This window comes from Sapajus apella, unplaced genomic scaffold (genome assembly GCF_009761245.1).
Source record: "Sapajus apella isolate SASKATOON/1434 unplaced genomic scaffold, GSC_monkey_1.0 scaffold4, whole genome shotgun sequence".
In the NCBI taxonomy this organism is placed as follows: Eukaryota; Metazoa; Chordata; class Mammalia; order Primates; family Cebidae; genus Sapajus; species Sapajus apella.
Window position 1 is genome coordinate 25,359,211 of NW_022436944.1, and position 13,794 is coordinate 25,373,004.

At 35.2% G+C, this 13,794-nt stretch overlaps 1 protein-coding gene across 6 annotated transcripts in view; it reads right to left on the reverse strand.

Moving 5' to 3' along the window:
* Window positions 1-13,794, reverse strand: part of RASA2 (RAS p21 protein activator 2) — a 119,560-nt gene that overhangs the window by 31,412 nt on the left and 74,354 nt on the right. For all 6 annotated transcript variants that reach the window (XM_032258832.1, XM_032258871.1, XM_032258868.1 and 3 more), the window contains exons 10-14: window positions 5,129-5,285; window positions 4,640-4,788; window positions 3,224-3,338; window positions 2,729-2,803; window positions 1,890-2,013 (exon numbers count right to left, since the gene is read on the reverse strand). In XM_032258832.1, coding sequence (XP_032114723.1) covers window positions 1,890-2,013; window positions 2,729-2,803; window positions 3,224-3,338; window positions 4,640-4,788; window positions 5,129-5,285 — 620 coding nt within the window. The remainder of the gene's footprint in view (window positions 1-1,889; window positions 2,014-2,728; window positions 2,804-3,223; window positions 3,339-4,639; window positions 4,789-5,128; window positions 5,286-13,794) is intronic.

The following is a 13,794-nucleotide window of genomic DNA, read 5'->3' on the forward strand; positions in this document are numbered from 1 at the left end:
CCTAAATCTTAATTTCAAAGGTTATGCAACAAAAATAATTAGGCAGAAATAATTACTTTAAAAAAGCTATCAATAGTCCATAAATAAAAATGCAGATGAAATGAAGACTACTTGTGGCTTTGATCATTCACCTACAACTTTCGTTTTGGACTGGAGTCAACTTTACCCAACAATCAGACAGATGGTGGTGAAACAGGTGGTGAGGGAAAGAATCTTTGGGTTTGTTGTGAGTTTTAACTCTTCTAAGTCATTCAGTAGGTGACCATCAACAAGTTGTTTAATTTGTCATCCTTTAATAATATCTGTTTTCTACGTGCTGTCTGCCCTGCCCTCTTACCTCTCCTTTCCCCAGTCTTCTAAGGTAGTAAGAACGACAAAAACAAGAGAATATGAAACACTTATGGCAACAAAACTGTCACTACTATAGTCTAGTGAGGATATGAAGACCATGTTAAGTTCACAAAAACATAACTAAGGAGATACATCTACATGTATCTAATAACATAAAGTGTTTAAGATCATTTATACAAACAAGAATTAAACAGCTAAAGCAGATTTAAGGCCAAGATCACCAGTTAGTGTAGAGTACAGTGAATGGCAGCATGTACTTTGGAGTAGACCAGGCCCAGGTTTGAGGCCCTGCTGGCCTGTGGCCATGTCATAGACCTTGGTAAAGTTACTCAGCTTCTCTAAACCTTAGTTTCACACCTAATGGAAGTAGTCCCTATCTCATGTGGTTTTGTGAACATGAGAATAGGAGATAATGCAGGCTAATACTGTGTGTATTACTAAGTAGTCAATATGGTTATCATGACCTAACTATTCAAAAATATAATTTCAATGAGCATTTCACCTTTCTGTGTATCTCTGGTTCCCCTTATTTTTGTTATGAAGATTAGATTTAGTCTTATTTGCAACTATAGTTAGTAAAGACATTTAGATTTGAATTTATCTAGATGTTAGTCAGATAACTCAGCTCCACTAATTTGGTAATGGGTCAATTTAGCAAAAGGGCAGTTAACTGTACATATGTGTGCACAGGGTGAGCACAAGCTTAAAAAAGCATGAAAAAGCTACAAGATCTCTTCAGATGGTTACAGAAATAAACTCACAGTTTTGCACAGCTGGTTAAGACTAATAATTTAAGTATCTGCCTAATCTTACCCTCCTACCCACTACCTCCCCCATTATAGATAGATCTGGAAAGCTAGCTATACCAAGTTTGTTTACTTTTCTGAGATATATTAAAATGTGAATAATTGTAAGTATTAACAGGGACAGTAACTCTTAATTTTATGAAATGTTTCTAAGCAAAACCTTGACATAGCTACTTCTTCAAAATTAAAAATGCCAGTTACTGATACATGTATCTCAAAATGCTACATATGTTGCAACAGAAAGGTTTCTAATATCTAAGATCATTTCTGTAAAAATCTCTCACCACCAATACCTTATTAGCATTCTCAAACTGACAAATCTAGTTAATTTTATGGAACAAAATAGTCTCACTATCTGAATGCATGCAGCTGGAAAAGATAGTTGGCATAAATACCAAAGGTTATTTTTATTTTTAACTCTCATAAGCATCGGATATAAATGCTTATTTATATAATGTTACAGTTCTACATTTTTGTCTTTCTTAAATCTAATGGTGATTTTGTTTTGTTCTTTGTATAACGTTGTATTATACTGAAATAAAATGAAATATGTATTTTTGAGATTTCAAGAAAAATAAATCCGATTTCTTATGAGAAAGCTAGAACCATTTTGAAAAACTGAAGATTGTACTTAAAAACCTGAAATATCTCACACAAACCAAATATGTAATTAATATCTAAAAAAAGGCAAAGAAAAAGAAATGGCATGTTTTAGTAAAAGAAGGCACTTACTGGGAAATCTCTGAGTAGCCATCTGCCTCAGAGAATAAAAGATATCACACATTAGAGTGGGGCAGCTCATACTTGATTTTACAATTGTATTGAATAACTTGTCTACGTAGTAGCGCAGATTTTCCTGCAGGATTTAAAAAGGTAAACATTAAGATTTTGATGTTCACACATCTTTAATAGCCTTCATGAAAGAAAAATGTAATGAAGATGAGATTTATTAGATAGTCACTACCTAATACTTTTTAAAGCATTGTTTCCCTTTTCCAAACTCATTCAGTTAAAGAACAACGTGTATACTGACTTAATAAATTAAATTTAGATTTGCTACGCCTAAGAGGTCAATCTATGAATGAACCTCACAAGAAGCAACAGGGAATAAAATGATCCAAAAGGGAAAACAAAACAAAACAAAAAAACCTCAGCTACACAAGCACAAGGACATTGTTGACACTATTATCCACTGCAATAAAAATTTGTGACCCTAACACAATCACTGTTTTTTCAGAGGCCACTGAAACTACTGACTGATCAAGTCAGTGTGTCACTTAGGCTGATCAGTTTGAGCCCAAAGGAATGGCCAGAATAGGGACTGCAACTGTAGCTATAGCTTCCATTCACTATTGTTACTAAAGAGACAAGAACAAAAATAAAGTGAAACTACTGAGGAAATAACACTCTAAAAGCTAATCCTAGAAAATGCTGCTAATAGTAAAGGCTTATGTAAAGAATAAACAGCATTGCTTCCCCCCATATGGCTTTATTTTAACATAAGTGGGAGAAGTGTACACCACTAAGACCAATTTTAATGCAATATAAATATTAACATAGCAAGGACTTACCTTATTATTTTCTACATTATCTCCCTCTTTCAATTTAATAGGATCGATTTCACAGGATTTTGAGGAGTCACATATCTGAAAAATAATTTTTTCAGTTAATTTTCTTTTCTAAGTAACCTGACAAATGAAAAGAACTATTATTTTTCTGATAATAAAAGTTAATTATAGAAATTTAAGTTGTAACAAAGTGTAAAACCTCCTATCCAGGGATAACACATAAATTTTCTAAAATGCTATATCAAAAAGTATGTGTCATATATTTGAAACTCTAGCTAAAATAGAAATCCCATAACAAAGAAATAATGTTTTTATACTATACTGTACCCTTTAGGTAAAAATCCATTGACAAAGAAGTAAATAACGTGCTTCTGAAGTGTGCAGCCTTATTTTTTCAGTAACACATGACTGAATGAATCCTTCCCAATGAATACATCACTTGATAAAACAGCCACTATCATAAGGCCACAAACTCATTGTTGGAAATAAATTCTGTACCTCATCTAGAATAGGTTTTAATGTTACTTTCAGGTAGTGCCCTCCCACTATTTTCATCATCTCATCCAGACATCGGGTAGCCAAGGAATTTCCTCTAAAAATTGTGTTTGCGTCTCTGAAATAGAAAGAGATGAAACCAAGTGTAGTAAACAAAGGTTGTGAAACCAATAATATAACATACTTGACCAATTTAAGAAAGAAGCATTTAGTTGAAATCGGTAAGACATACTAGAAGGCATAATTTTAATAATTTTACCTACAATTTTAATAATTTTTACCATTTACTTAAAAGCTTGCTGCCATTAGGTTTTTCAAAGTTAACAAAAATATATTAAAATAATGGTCAGGTGTGCTGGCTCATGCCTGTAATCCAGCACTTTGGGGGTGCTAATCAAGTGGATCACTTGGGGAAGTCAGGAGTTTGAGACTAGCCTGGCCAACATGGTAAAACCCCATTTCTACTAAAAATACAAAAATGAGCTGGGCGTGGTGGCGGTAATCTCAACTACTCAGGAGGCTGAGGCAGAAGAATCTCTTGAACCCAGGAGGCAGAGGCTGCAGTGAGCCAAGATCACACTACTGTACTCCAGCCTGGGTGAAAGAGCGAGACTCCATCTTAAAAACAAACAAACAACGAACCCAATACACACCCACACGTTTTTTTTTTTTTTTTTGAGTTGGAGTTTCGCTCGTTACCCAGGCTGGAGTGCAATGGTGCGATCGCAAGCTCCGCCTCCCGGGTTCAGGCAATTCTCTTGCCTCAGCCTCCTGAGTATCTGGGATTACAGGCACGTGCCACCATGCCCAGCTAATTTTTTGTATTTTTAGTAGAGGCGGGGTTTCACCATGTTGACCGGGATGGTCTCGATCTCTTGACCTCGTGATCCACCAGCCTTGGCCTCCCAAAGTGCTGGGATTACAGGCGTGAGCCACCGCGCCCGGCCCACACACGTTTTTTTTAAACAAGGCAAATCATATTTATGAACCAAAAATGTGGAGTACATGTATGTCTGTGTGTGTAAAAAAAAACAACCATGTTAGACTCTGATGTGAACAAGAAGTCACTTGATTGCTGTTTAGAATGTCATATATATGCATGTAAGGGTGATACATAATGAATAAAGAAAAAAACACTTCTGCTCTGGTGTTTTTACTTGTGACACATGAATCATTACACTAAGAAACAGATTAGTAACATATAAAATTTCCTCCTGAGTTAAAGAAAAACATCCTTCATTAATTGTCCTTAGGTAGGTGAATATCGTTTAATAGCTTAACTGCCTTTTATTTGCTAAGTACTTTTCAGCTTACTCTACAGTAAGGCTGATCAATACAAAAAAACTCAGACTACCAAAACAATCGGTCAAACTAATTTCAAGAACATGTAATTAACATTTAATAAAATATAGCTCTTACTGTGTATCCTTCAAGTCTAATTCAGCCACAGCAGTGGCAAAAGGAACAAGTTTATCATGGTGCAGCAGCAGTCGTACAAGGGGCAAAACAGCATCATTTTTATCTCGACATATTTCACTCAAAATGTAAGCAGCTGAGGCAGATATTGGCTAAATATAGGAAGGCAGAAAACAAGCACAAAAATCAAAGAAACATTATTAACTATTCAATCACTAGCCTGTAAAAGTATCTGAAATAATGAGACTAAAGTTGTGGTACAGGGTAATTTTCTAAATTTTTTATCAGAGATGACTGTTGGGGCATACGTTGGAATCACAGTACTCTGGTTCAGATAAATAGAAATGTGTGTGTGTATATATATATATATATGTATATATATAATTTTTACTGTTTTAATAAAACTTGATATTCTGAAATCTTTTCCTTATCATTTATAGAATTATTTTAGCCATTTTGTGTTAAATCATATCCTTAAGATTCTTAACATACTTGAACATCTGGTGATTTTAGCAGCAAAGTTTTCAAAGGACCATAGTACTCTGAAGGAAGCACGCAGTCTTCTGTATAACATATATTTAATCGAAGAGACCCCAGGTCATCAGTTTTGGATGACTTGTTTCCATTGTCTCTTGGTTGTAGCAAGTACCTAAAGTAAAAATATAAGTGATTCCATGTGATGGAAATGCATTCAAGCCAATGAGGCAAGTTGAGTTAAGCTACAAAAAAAACTAATCCAAAAAAGTCAACTTAGTATTTATGGTTAGGAAACTTCATAAGTAGCAGGTTACTAATCTTCAGAGGCCTAATATTAGTTATATATTGGATTAGAAAGCTTTCAGTACATTTTTATTCAGGAAACAAAAAGCATACATAATGCAGAAATTAAAATCTCAAATGAGCTGAGTAAGAGTTTGATTAGCTTGCAGGTTTAGAAAAAAATGATAATAAAAGGTAAAACATTTAAAATCCAATGTATTATCAAAAATACATTTTTACCAACTAAATTTAAGAAAGAAGCATTTAGTTGAAGATAGAAAAGACAGACCAGATTCAGTGGCTCATGTCTGTAATCCCAGCATTTGGGAGGCTGAGGTAGGCTGATCACTTGGGGTCAGGAGTTTGAGACCAGCCTGGCCAACATGGTGAAACCCTGTCTCTACCAAAAATACAAAAATTAGCCAGGCAAGGTGGCAGGTGCCTGTAATCCAGCTACTTGGGAGGCTGAGGCAGGAGAATCACTTGAACCCAGGAGGCGGAGGTTGTGGTGAGCCAAGATCCTGCCACTGTACTCCAGTCTGGGTGACAGAGTGAGGCTGTCTCAAAAAAAATAAAAAAAAAAAAAAAAAAAAAAGGTAAGGTCTATCAGAATGCATAAGTAATCTTGTTTTAAAGTAAATTCTTTATCCAAAAATTTAAACTTAAGTTTGCAGGACCAAAACCAGAAATCTAAGAGTTAAAAAACAAACAAACAAACAAACAACAACAACAAAAAACCCCAAACTTTTTATCATGGGAATTTAAAAACACAAACAAAAGAGGAGAATATTGAGCTCTCTCACATACCCATTACCTAGCTTAAACAATTATCAACTGAAGACTAATCTTGTTCACAGTCATAAAAAGAACAAAACCGGCTGGGTGTGGTGGCTCATGCCTATAATCCCAGCACTTTGGGAGGCCGAGGTAGGTAGATCACAAGGACAAGAGATTAGGACCATCATGGCCAACATGGTGAAACCCTGTCTCTACTAAAAATACAAAAATTAGCTGTGCATGGTGGCATGCACCTGCAGTCCTAGCTATTCAGGAGGCTGAGGCAAGAGAATCGCTTGAACCTGGGAGGCAGGGGTTACAGTGAGCTGAGATTGCACTACTGTGCTCCTGCCTGGTGACAGAGCGAGACTCAGTCTCAAAAAAAAAAAAAAATAAAAGAACAAAATCATGTCCTTTGTGCCAACATGGATGCAGCTGGAGGCTATTACCCTATGTGAATTAATGCAGAAAAAGAAAACTAAATACCGTGTGTTCTCACTTGTAAGTGGGAGTGACACACTAGGTATGTATGAACACAAAGATGGGAACAATAGACACTGAGGGTTCCAAACATGGGGAGGGAGACAGGAGAATGGAGTTGAAAAACTATCGGATACTTTGTTCACCACTTGGGTGAAAGGATAATAAGCCTAAACCTCAGCATTATACAATATACCCATGTAACAAACCCGCACATGTACCCCTGAATCTAAAATTAAAAAACAAAACAAAACTAGATGAAGGCTGATAAAAATTGTGAAGTACCAATGACAATCAAGAATTCTTACTTCCTTTTTTTGGAGGGTACTCAGCAATATGCTTGCCTAAATTTGAAATTTACGATTTGTTGTTAGTGTAAATATCTTTTTTTTTCTAGACTCTATCAGGTTTAGAGAAACGCAATTTCTACTCTTATAGTAGCCTAAGTTTGCAAGCAAACACAATTGAACTCAACTAATTTGGACATTAAAAATTCAGAATTGCTTGGCCTTAGCCAAAATACATATTTCTAGGACTGGAAAAAAAAAAGTTTGCTAATCATTCAAGATATCACAGGAGTTACAGGAGTTAAAAAATTGTTTAAACTCTTAAAAAATTATTTCTCTAAAATAATACGCCAATTACAAATAATTCATCCCCTTTATTCCATTAAAGCAAAATATCTAAAAACCTCTAGGGAAAAAACCTAACTGTATTCTTATTCTTCAATAATTCATTGTTTTAAAAAGTTATGCCCTTGCACTGCATATAAAATAGTGAATCTTTGCTTTACTTAACTATAACCAGAAACTAAACTGCAGAAAAACTGTACTATATATGTCTTTTATGAGTACATGCTAAAACAAAATTATTTTAAAAGTTACTATGTACAGCCAGATGCTCAATAGTAATACTAATAACATCCTTATTTGGACACTGAAACTAGCATAATTTTAAATTACGCTGCAGAAACTATCACAATTAGAATATATTAAGGGAATTTACTTATAAATATTTACCTGCATATATTTTTTTCCTGTGGCATATCATTGTATTGCCCACAAAGTGTATTTTCAGAAATAACCCCAAATTAAATTTACAAAATTGGACTTGCCAATTAACAAACACTGTAGGGTGGACAAAAGCAACTGAATGAAGATTATTTTTGTAGCAAAGCTCAAACTTCAAGAACCAAGAAAGAGCCTGTGTGGACTACCACTTATTATTTTCATTACTCTTTGAACCAGAATCTTCTTTATTTAAAATTTAAAAATTCTTATTACATATAGACAAATAGGTAATAATGCATACATATATAAACAATGTCATCAAATCAGTGTTTTTGTTTTTTTAAGGAACTTTAAAGTTCTTTTCTTTTTTAACTTTGGTTTTCTCTTATCTTCAAAACATTATCATTCTGCACCTCCGCTTCTCTTAGGAACCTGTTAACTACCTACTGTGGACCCTTCTCTATTTTCTTCAGGCTTATATAATTTTATACAGATTTTTATAAATGTGTGCATATATACACATTTATAAATGAGTTCTAAGCCTATTAGTTGTTTACAAAAATGTTATATTCTACTTTCCTGCATCTTGTTGTTTTTTTTTACCTGTAAGCACTTCAGCACTTTTTTTTTTGAGACAGAATCTTACTCTGTCACCCAGGCTGGAGTGCAGTGGCAAGATCTTGGCTCACTACAACCTCCACTTTCTGAGTTCAAGCAATTCTCCTGCCTCAGCCTCTCGAGTAGCTGGGATTACAAGCTTGTGCCACCCTGACCAGCTAATTTTTTTGTATTTTTAGTGGAGGTGAGGTTTCACCATATTGGTCAGGCTGGTCTTGAATTCCTGACCTTGTGATCTGCCTGCCTCAGCCTCCCAAAGTGATGAGATTACAGGCGTGAGCCACCGTGCCCCGCCCACCTGCAAGCACTTTCTAGTTAACTCTTTGAGACTACATAATTGTACTGTTTTGTGAAGTGGCTTAATAGGCCATAAGTAACTTAAAAATAATTGTGTTCAGAAAACAATAAACAACAAACATTAAAATTTTGAATTTAATTTTAACACTCCTTACTAAGAGACTGGGGAAAATTATTTATTTGCTTCTAGGAAATTCTCTCAGTCCTGTTACCCAAGTTCTGCTAAAATGCTTTTGTAGATTTTCTTTGTCATTCTTCTCTCAGAATAATCTGCACTGACACTTCTTTTATTATTTGCAGAAAACCCTCAACCACTGTTTATACAATTGTTCAACATTTGTACTATGCACAGCAAATTTTATAGCACTGGTTACGTATACTGAGGAAGAGTTTGTCTTTCCATTTTCATCTTGCTACTGCTCTATTCTGTTCCTCTCTTACTCACTGCCTCTATGGTATATACTTGCTACAGTAAAGGAAGAGACTCTCTCCTTTGGTATCATGTCACAATTGTGACACAAATTTCATTTTCTTATATTTTGTGAATACACATAAAATATATTAAGAATACATTTTAGTTTGAAAAATACATTTAAAAAGTTTTAAAATACATTAAAATGCATTTTAAATACTGTCAACTTTTCTCCTATACTGTTTGACAAATAAGTTATATATTTTATCTAGGAATACAGACTGTTAGGACTGTTTTTTTTATTTTTTTGAGATGGAGTTTCACTCTGTCACCCAGGCTGGAGTGCAATGGCGTGGTCTTCGCTCAGTACAGCCTTGGCCTCCTGGGTTCAAGTGGTTCTCCCACCTCAGCCTCCTGAGTAGTTGAGACTACAGGCGCATGCCACCACACCCAGCTAATTTTCATGTTTTTAGTAGAGACGGGGTTTCACTATGTTGGCCAGGCTGGTTTCAAACTCCTGACCTCGTGATCCACTTGCCTTGGCCTCCCAAAGAGCTGGGATTACAGGCATGAGCCAACATGCCCAGCCTGGAATTATTTATCTTTACTCATAGTTTCCAAGTTTTATAAATCCTGAGCTGGGGCCTTTCTAAAGCTTGAAATTTCAAAGCCCAGTAGTAAAGAAATTCCCTAAAAATACTAAAAGGGATTCACAGGTGCAATATTTTTAAGCAGTTTAAATCATTTTAAGCATTGCTGTTTAAACCCACAATTTTATTTTCAGTAGTTCGGTCAGCATAGGGCATATGGGCGTAGTAGTAGACATTCCATGGATGTTGACTAGGGAGTGAGTGAATGAATGCTTTGGTTTTGAAGCCTTGGGTCACTTTTTAAAAGCAATTAGAAAGAAGTTTCTAATTAACATGTGAAAAAAGCTGCCATCTTCTCTATTTTCTATCTAAAGGCAATGACAAACAAAATTTAAAAATACATACACTGAATTTTTTAAAAAAGATTATTCTTGTTTCAGCCATACCTTCACCTACTCTCTGGTCCTGTTCCTGCATTATTATTTTAAAGCAATTTTCAGGTATAATTTCATATATATTTTTAAAAAGTCATCACTATTCACTTATTCAAATTTCCCCAAACTTATCATAAATGGTTTTCTATAGTTTGTTCAAATCCAAATAAGGCACATACATTAGAATTGTTTAACAGCATTCTTAAGTCTCTTTTAATTTATAGATTCCTCACTGTTGGTCCTATAGAGTTTTCCACCTTGGGAATTGTGTTAACTCTTCTCTCTACCTCCATAATGTCATTTACCATGTTCCTTTGTCCTCTCGGTATTTCCTGTATCTTGGTAGTTAGATCTAGAGGCTTGGTTAGTTCTCAGATCTGATGTTCTGGCAAGGACACTTCATTGATAACGTTGTGTTGTTCTACATAGAGGCACAAATGTTTGACTGTTTCTCCTTTTACAATATTAGCAGCCATTGATGATCACAGCTTAGAGCCATTAATCATCAAAATGATAATTTTATAATTCTATCACTCTTCTTTCACTCAGCTGGAATGCTGAGATAATTTTTATAAAAGAAACAGTAGTTTTAATACTTAATTTACATATTTATCAGCTATGACCTCCTCTAATAGACTTAATTTATTTAAAAATAGAAGGAAAAAGGCATTAATGGAATATTTATTAGCTCTGAGAAAGATAAGATAAAGACAGAAAAGACAACCAGTGAATTAACCAAGTCAAACTTAAACAATGAAGGGATGGTTAATGTAAGAAGAAATTACATCACTACCCCACAAAAGATGAATTCCTGTCTTGGAAGATCAACCTTCAGAACATCCACTGTCTGATTTAAGAAATAGTGATGTAAAGATAAGGCCGATTAAATAACTAGAAAAAAGTCTCTTAGAGGTGCTTTAAGTACCTCTAAGGGAAGTGTATCACTCTGTTCTCATTCTGCTAATAAAGACATCCCCGAGGCTGGATAATTTAGAAAGGAAAGAGGTTTAATTGACTCATAGTTCCACATGGCTGGGGAGGCCTCACAATCATGGCAGAAGACAAAGAAGAGCAAAGGGACGTCTTACATGCTGCAGGCAAGACAGCTTGTGCAAGGGAACACCCATTTATAAAACCATCAGATCTTGTGAGACTTAGTCACTATCACAAGGAAAATATCAGGATTTGAAACCACCCCATGATTCAATTGTCTTCACTGGCCCCGCCCTTGACACTTGGGGATGATTACAATTCAAGGTGAGATTTGTGTGGGGACACAGCCAAACCATATCAGGAAGTTTAGCTTGTTGATGACTAAGCATCCTGACAATTGATACTTGGGTCAATTTTTCACAATCCAGGGAATGTTCTGCAACCTTGCAAATTCAGAGACTTCATTTTATCAGCACATCTAAAGTGAACCTCAAGGTCAAGTGCAGTGGCTCACACATGTAATCCCAGCACTTTGGGAGGTCAAGGCTGGCGGATCACCTGAGGTCAGGAGTTCGAGACCAGCCTGGCCAACAGGGTGAAACCCTGTCTCTACAAAAATACAACAATTAGCCAGTCACAATGACGGGTGCCTGTAATCCCAGTACAAGGGAGGCTGAGGCAGGAGAACTGCCTGAACCCAGGAGGCAGAGGTTGCACTGAGCCAAGACAATGCCACTGCACTCCAGCTTGGGCGACCCAAAAAAATAAGGTGCACCTGAATGCAATGACCAGTGCAGAGTCTGATATACTTAAAAGCAAGCTAATTATTACATTTATGAAAAGAAATATAGTCAAGTGGTATAAGTATCTGCAGTTTTAAGTGACCAATGCATTTTATTATGGAAATGCTCACTTACAAAAGTAGGGAGAAGAGTGATAATAATAATAATGAACACCCTTTCTTACTGCCACTCCCATGTGCTCATCATTTGGTTACAACAATTATCACCATTTACCATAATGTTTTCACCTATATGTTTTGCTGTAGTTTTTTACCTGGTGGCAGATTATTTGGAAAGGTAAATTATCAAAAGGTGTTGTGGTGAGTACAGAGGCATGACAAGGGGTTTTATGCAGCCTTAAGAATCTCTCAGCTGAGACAATAGTCTTGCCACGGAAATAGTCATTATTCTGGACCAGAATCCCCTTCCCCCTCAATTGTGCTTTAAGAGGCAGTATCATGCCTACCTCTTTGGAATCCTTTTTTATTACTCTAGATGAATCTTTTCCTTCTATTGAACTGGTATTTTCCATGCACAGTAGAGTAACATTACTTGTGCTACTTATTCAGTTACAACTGGTTCTGCCTCTCTGGGACCATCTCGATCCATCTTAAACAGGTCTCCACACTTTACAGTCAAAACAAACTCTGTTTTGGTTTGTTCTATAGAAATTTTGCTTAGAGCATAACTTTTATTTCCTTTAGCTCCAAATAACTAGGGAAGGGATATAACATCCCTCTTTACTCTCTCATAAAACTAAAAAATATTGGGCCTACAGTCTTAACATAGTATTGTTCTATGTAGAGAAATTAGGGCAGTGCTATGCCAATTCCTCATTTTTATGTATACATTGTTTTGGGATGCTTAAAAACTCCAGAAGGGTTCACTCCTGCCATACGTTCTAAACTTGTTTCCTTGGATTTTCTTTGCAGGATAAGAAATCCCCATAAACAAAGTATCTCATCTATGTCTACTCGAAAAAAAAAAAAAATACAAAATTTCACAACACGTTGTTTTGCCCATCCTTGAAAAGATCATTTTTTAAATGAGTAGGGACCTTTCCAATTCTCTTTTAAATAATATTGTATAAGCAAGGGGCATTCAAACCTTTGCTAATGGCTTAAAACAGAGAATGTTTTTGAGTTTTAAATATATAAAAAATATGCCGAAGTTCAAACTTACAGTACATTGGCTAAGAAAACAAACTTTGCGGTCAGACAGTTTGGTTCAAATTCCAGCTGTCTGATCTTGGACGAGTTGCTCAATTTCTCTGTGCTTGTTCCCTCATTTGTCAAATAAGGAGTATTAATAGTATCTTAGCACATTAAAACCCTACAACAACCCTAAAGAGGTTTTATAAGTAAAGCACTTAGAATAGTGCCTGGCACACGGTAAACACCATGTAAATGTTACACATGTAACATTTATATATATGGTATATAACTATTACCACTTAAATATATGCATAATAACTATCGATAGTTATTTGCCTAACTATATAAATGTGATTAAAGTATTATTAGAAAGGCTCAATTTAATAAACTACCTGAAGGATCCTTGTGAATTAAATAATCCTGTATGAATTGGAGCTAAAGAGAAAAGGCTCAAGATTTGTTAAATAGTTCAGAAACATCTGGAATTTCTAAGCGAAAACAAGACAAAAAACTCAAATATATATATATATATGTTTGTCACTTTTGGAATGAAATATTTCAGTTTTAAAGAATAAGAAACAGGAGATAAAGGGAAATTATTAACGGAAAGTAGCACTCGGTTGCTCTACACATGAATTTTTTATTCACAATTAGGCATAAAAGCAATCTTCATGCTCTCAACAGTAAGCTCTTTGGACAGTCCCCTAACAGAAAAAAATCAGCATTTAAAAAATGCTAACCATAAGATCAGTGTAATTAAAACTGAGGTAGACAAACCCGAAGCACAATTATTTGTACATAATGCTACATAAGTGAGAGAATAAAGAGGCAGTTATATTAATATTTGATCATTTTTCTGGTTCCATCAAGAAAACCATTATCAATGGATTTTTTTCTGAAGATAGGAGACTT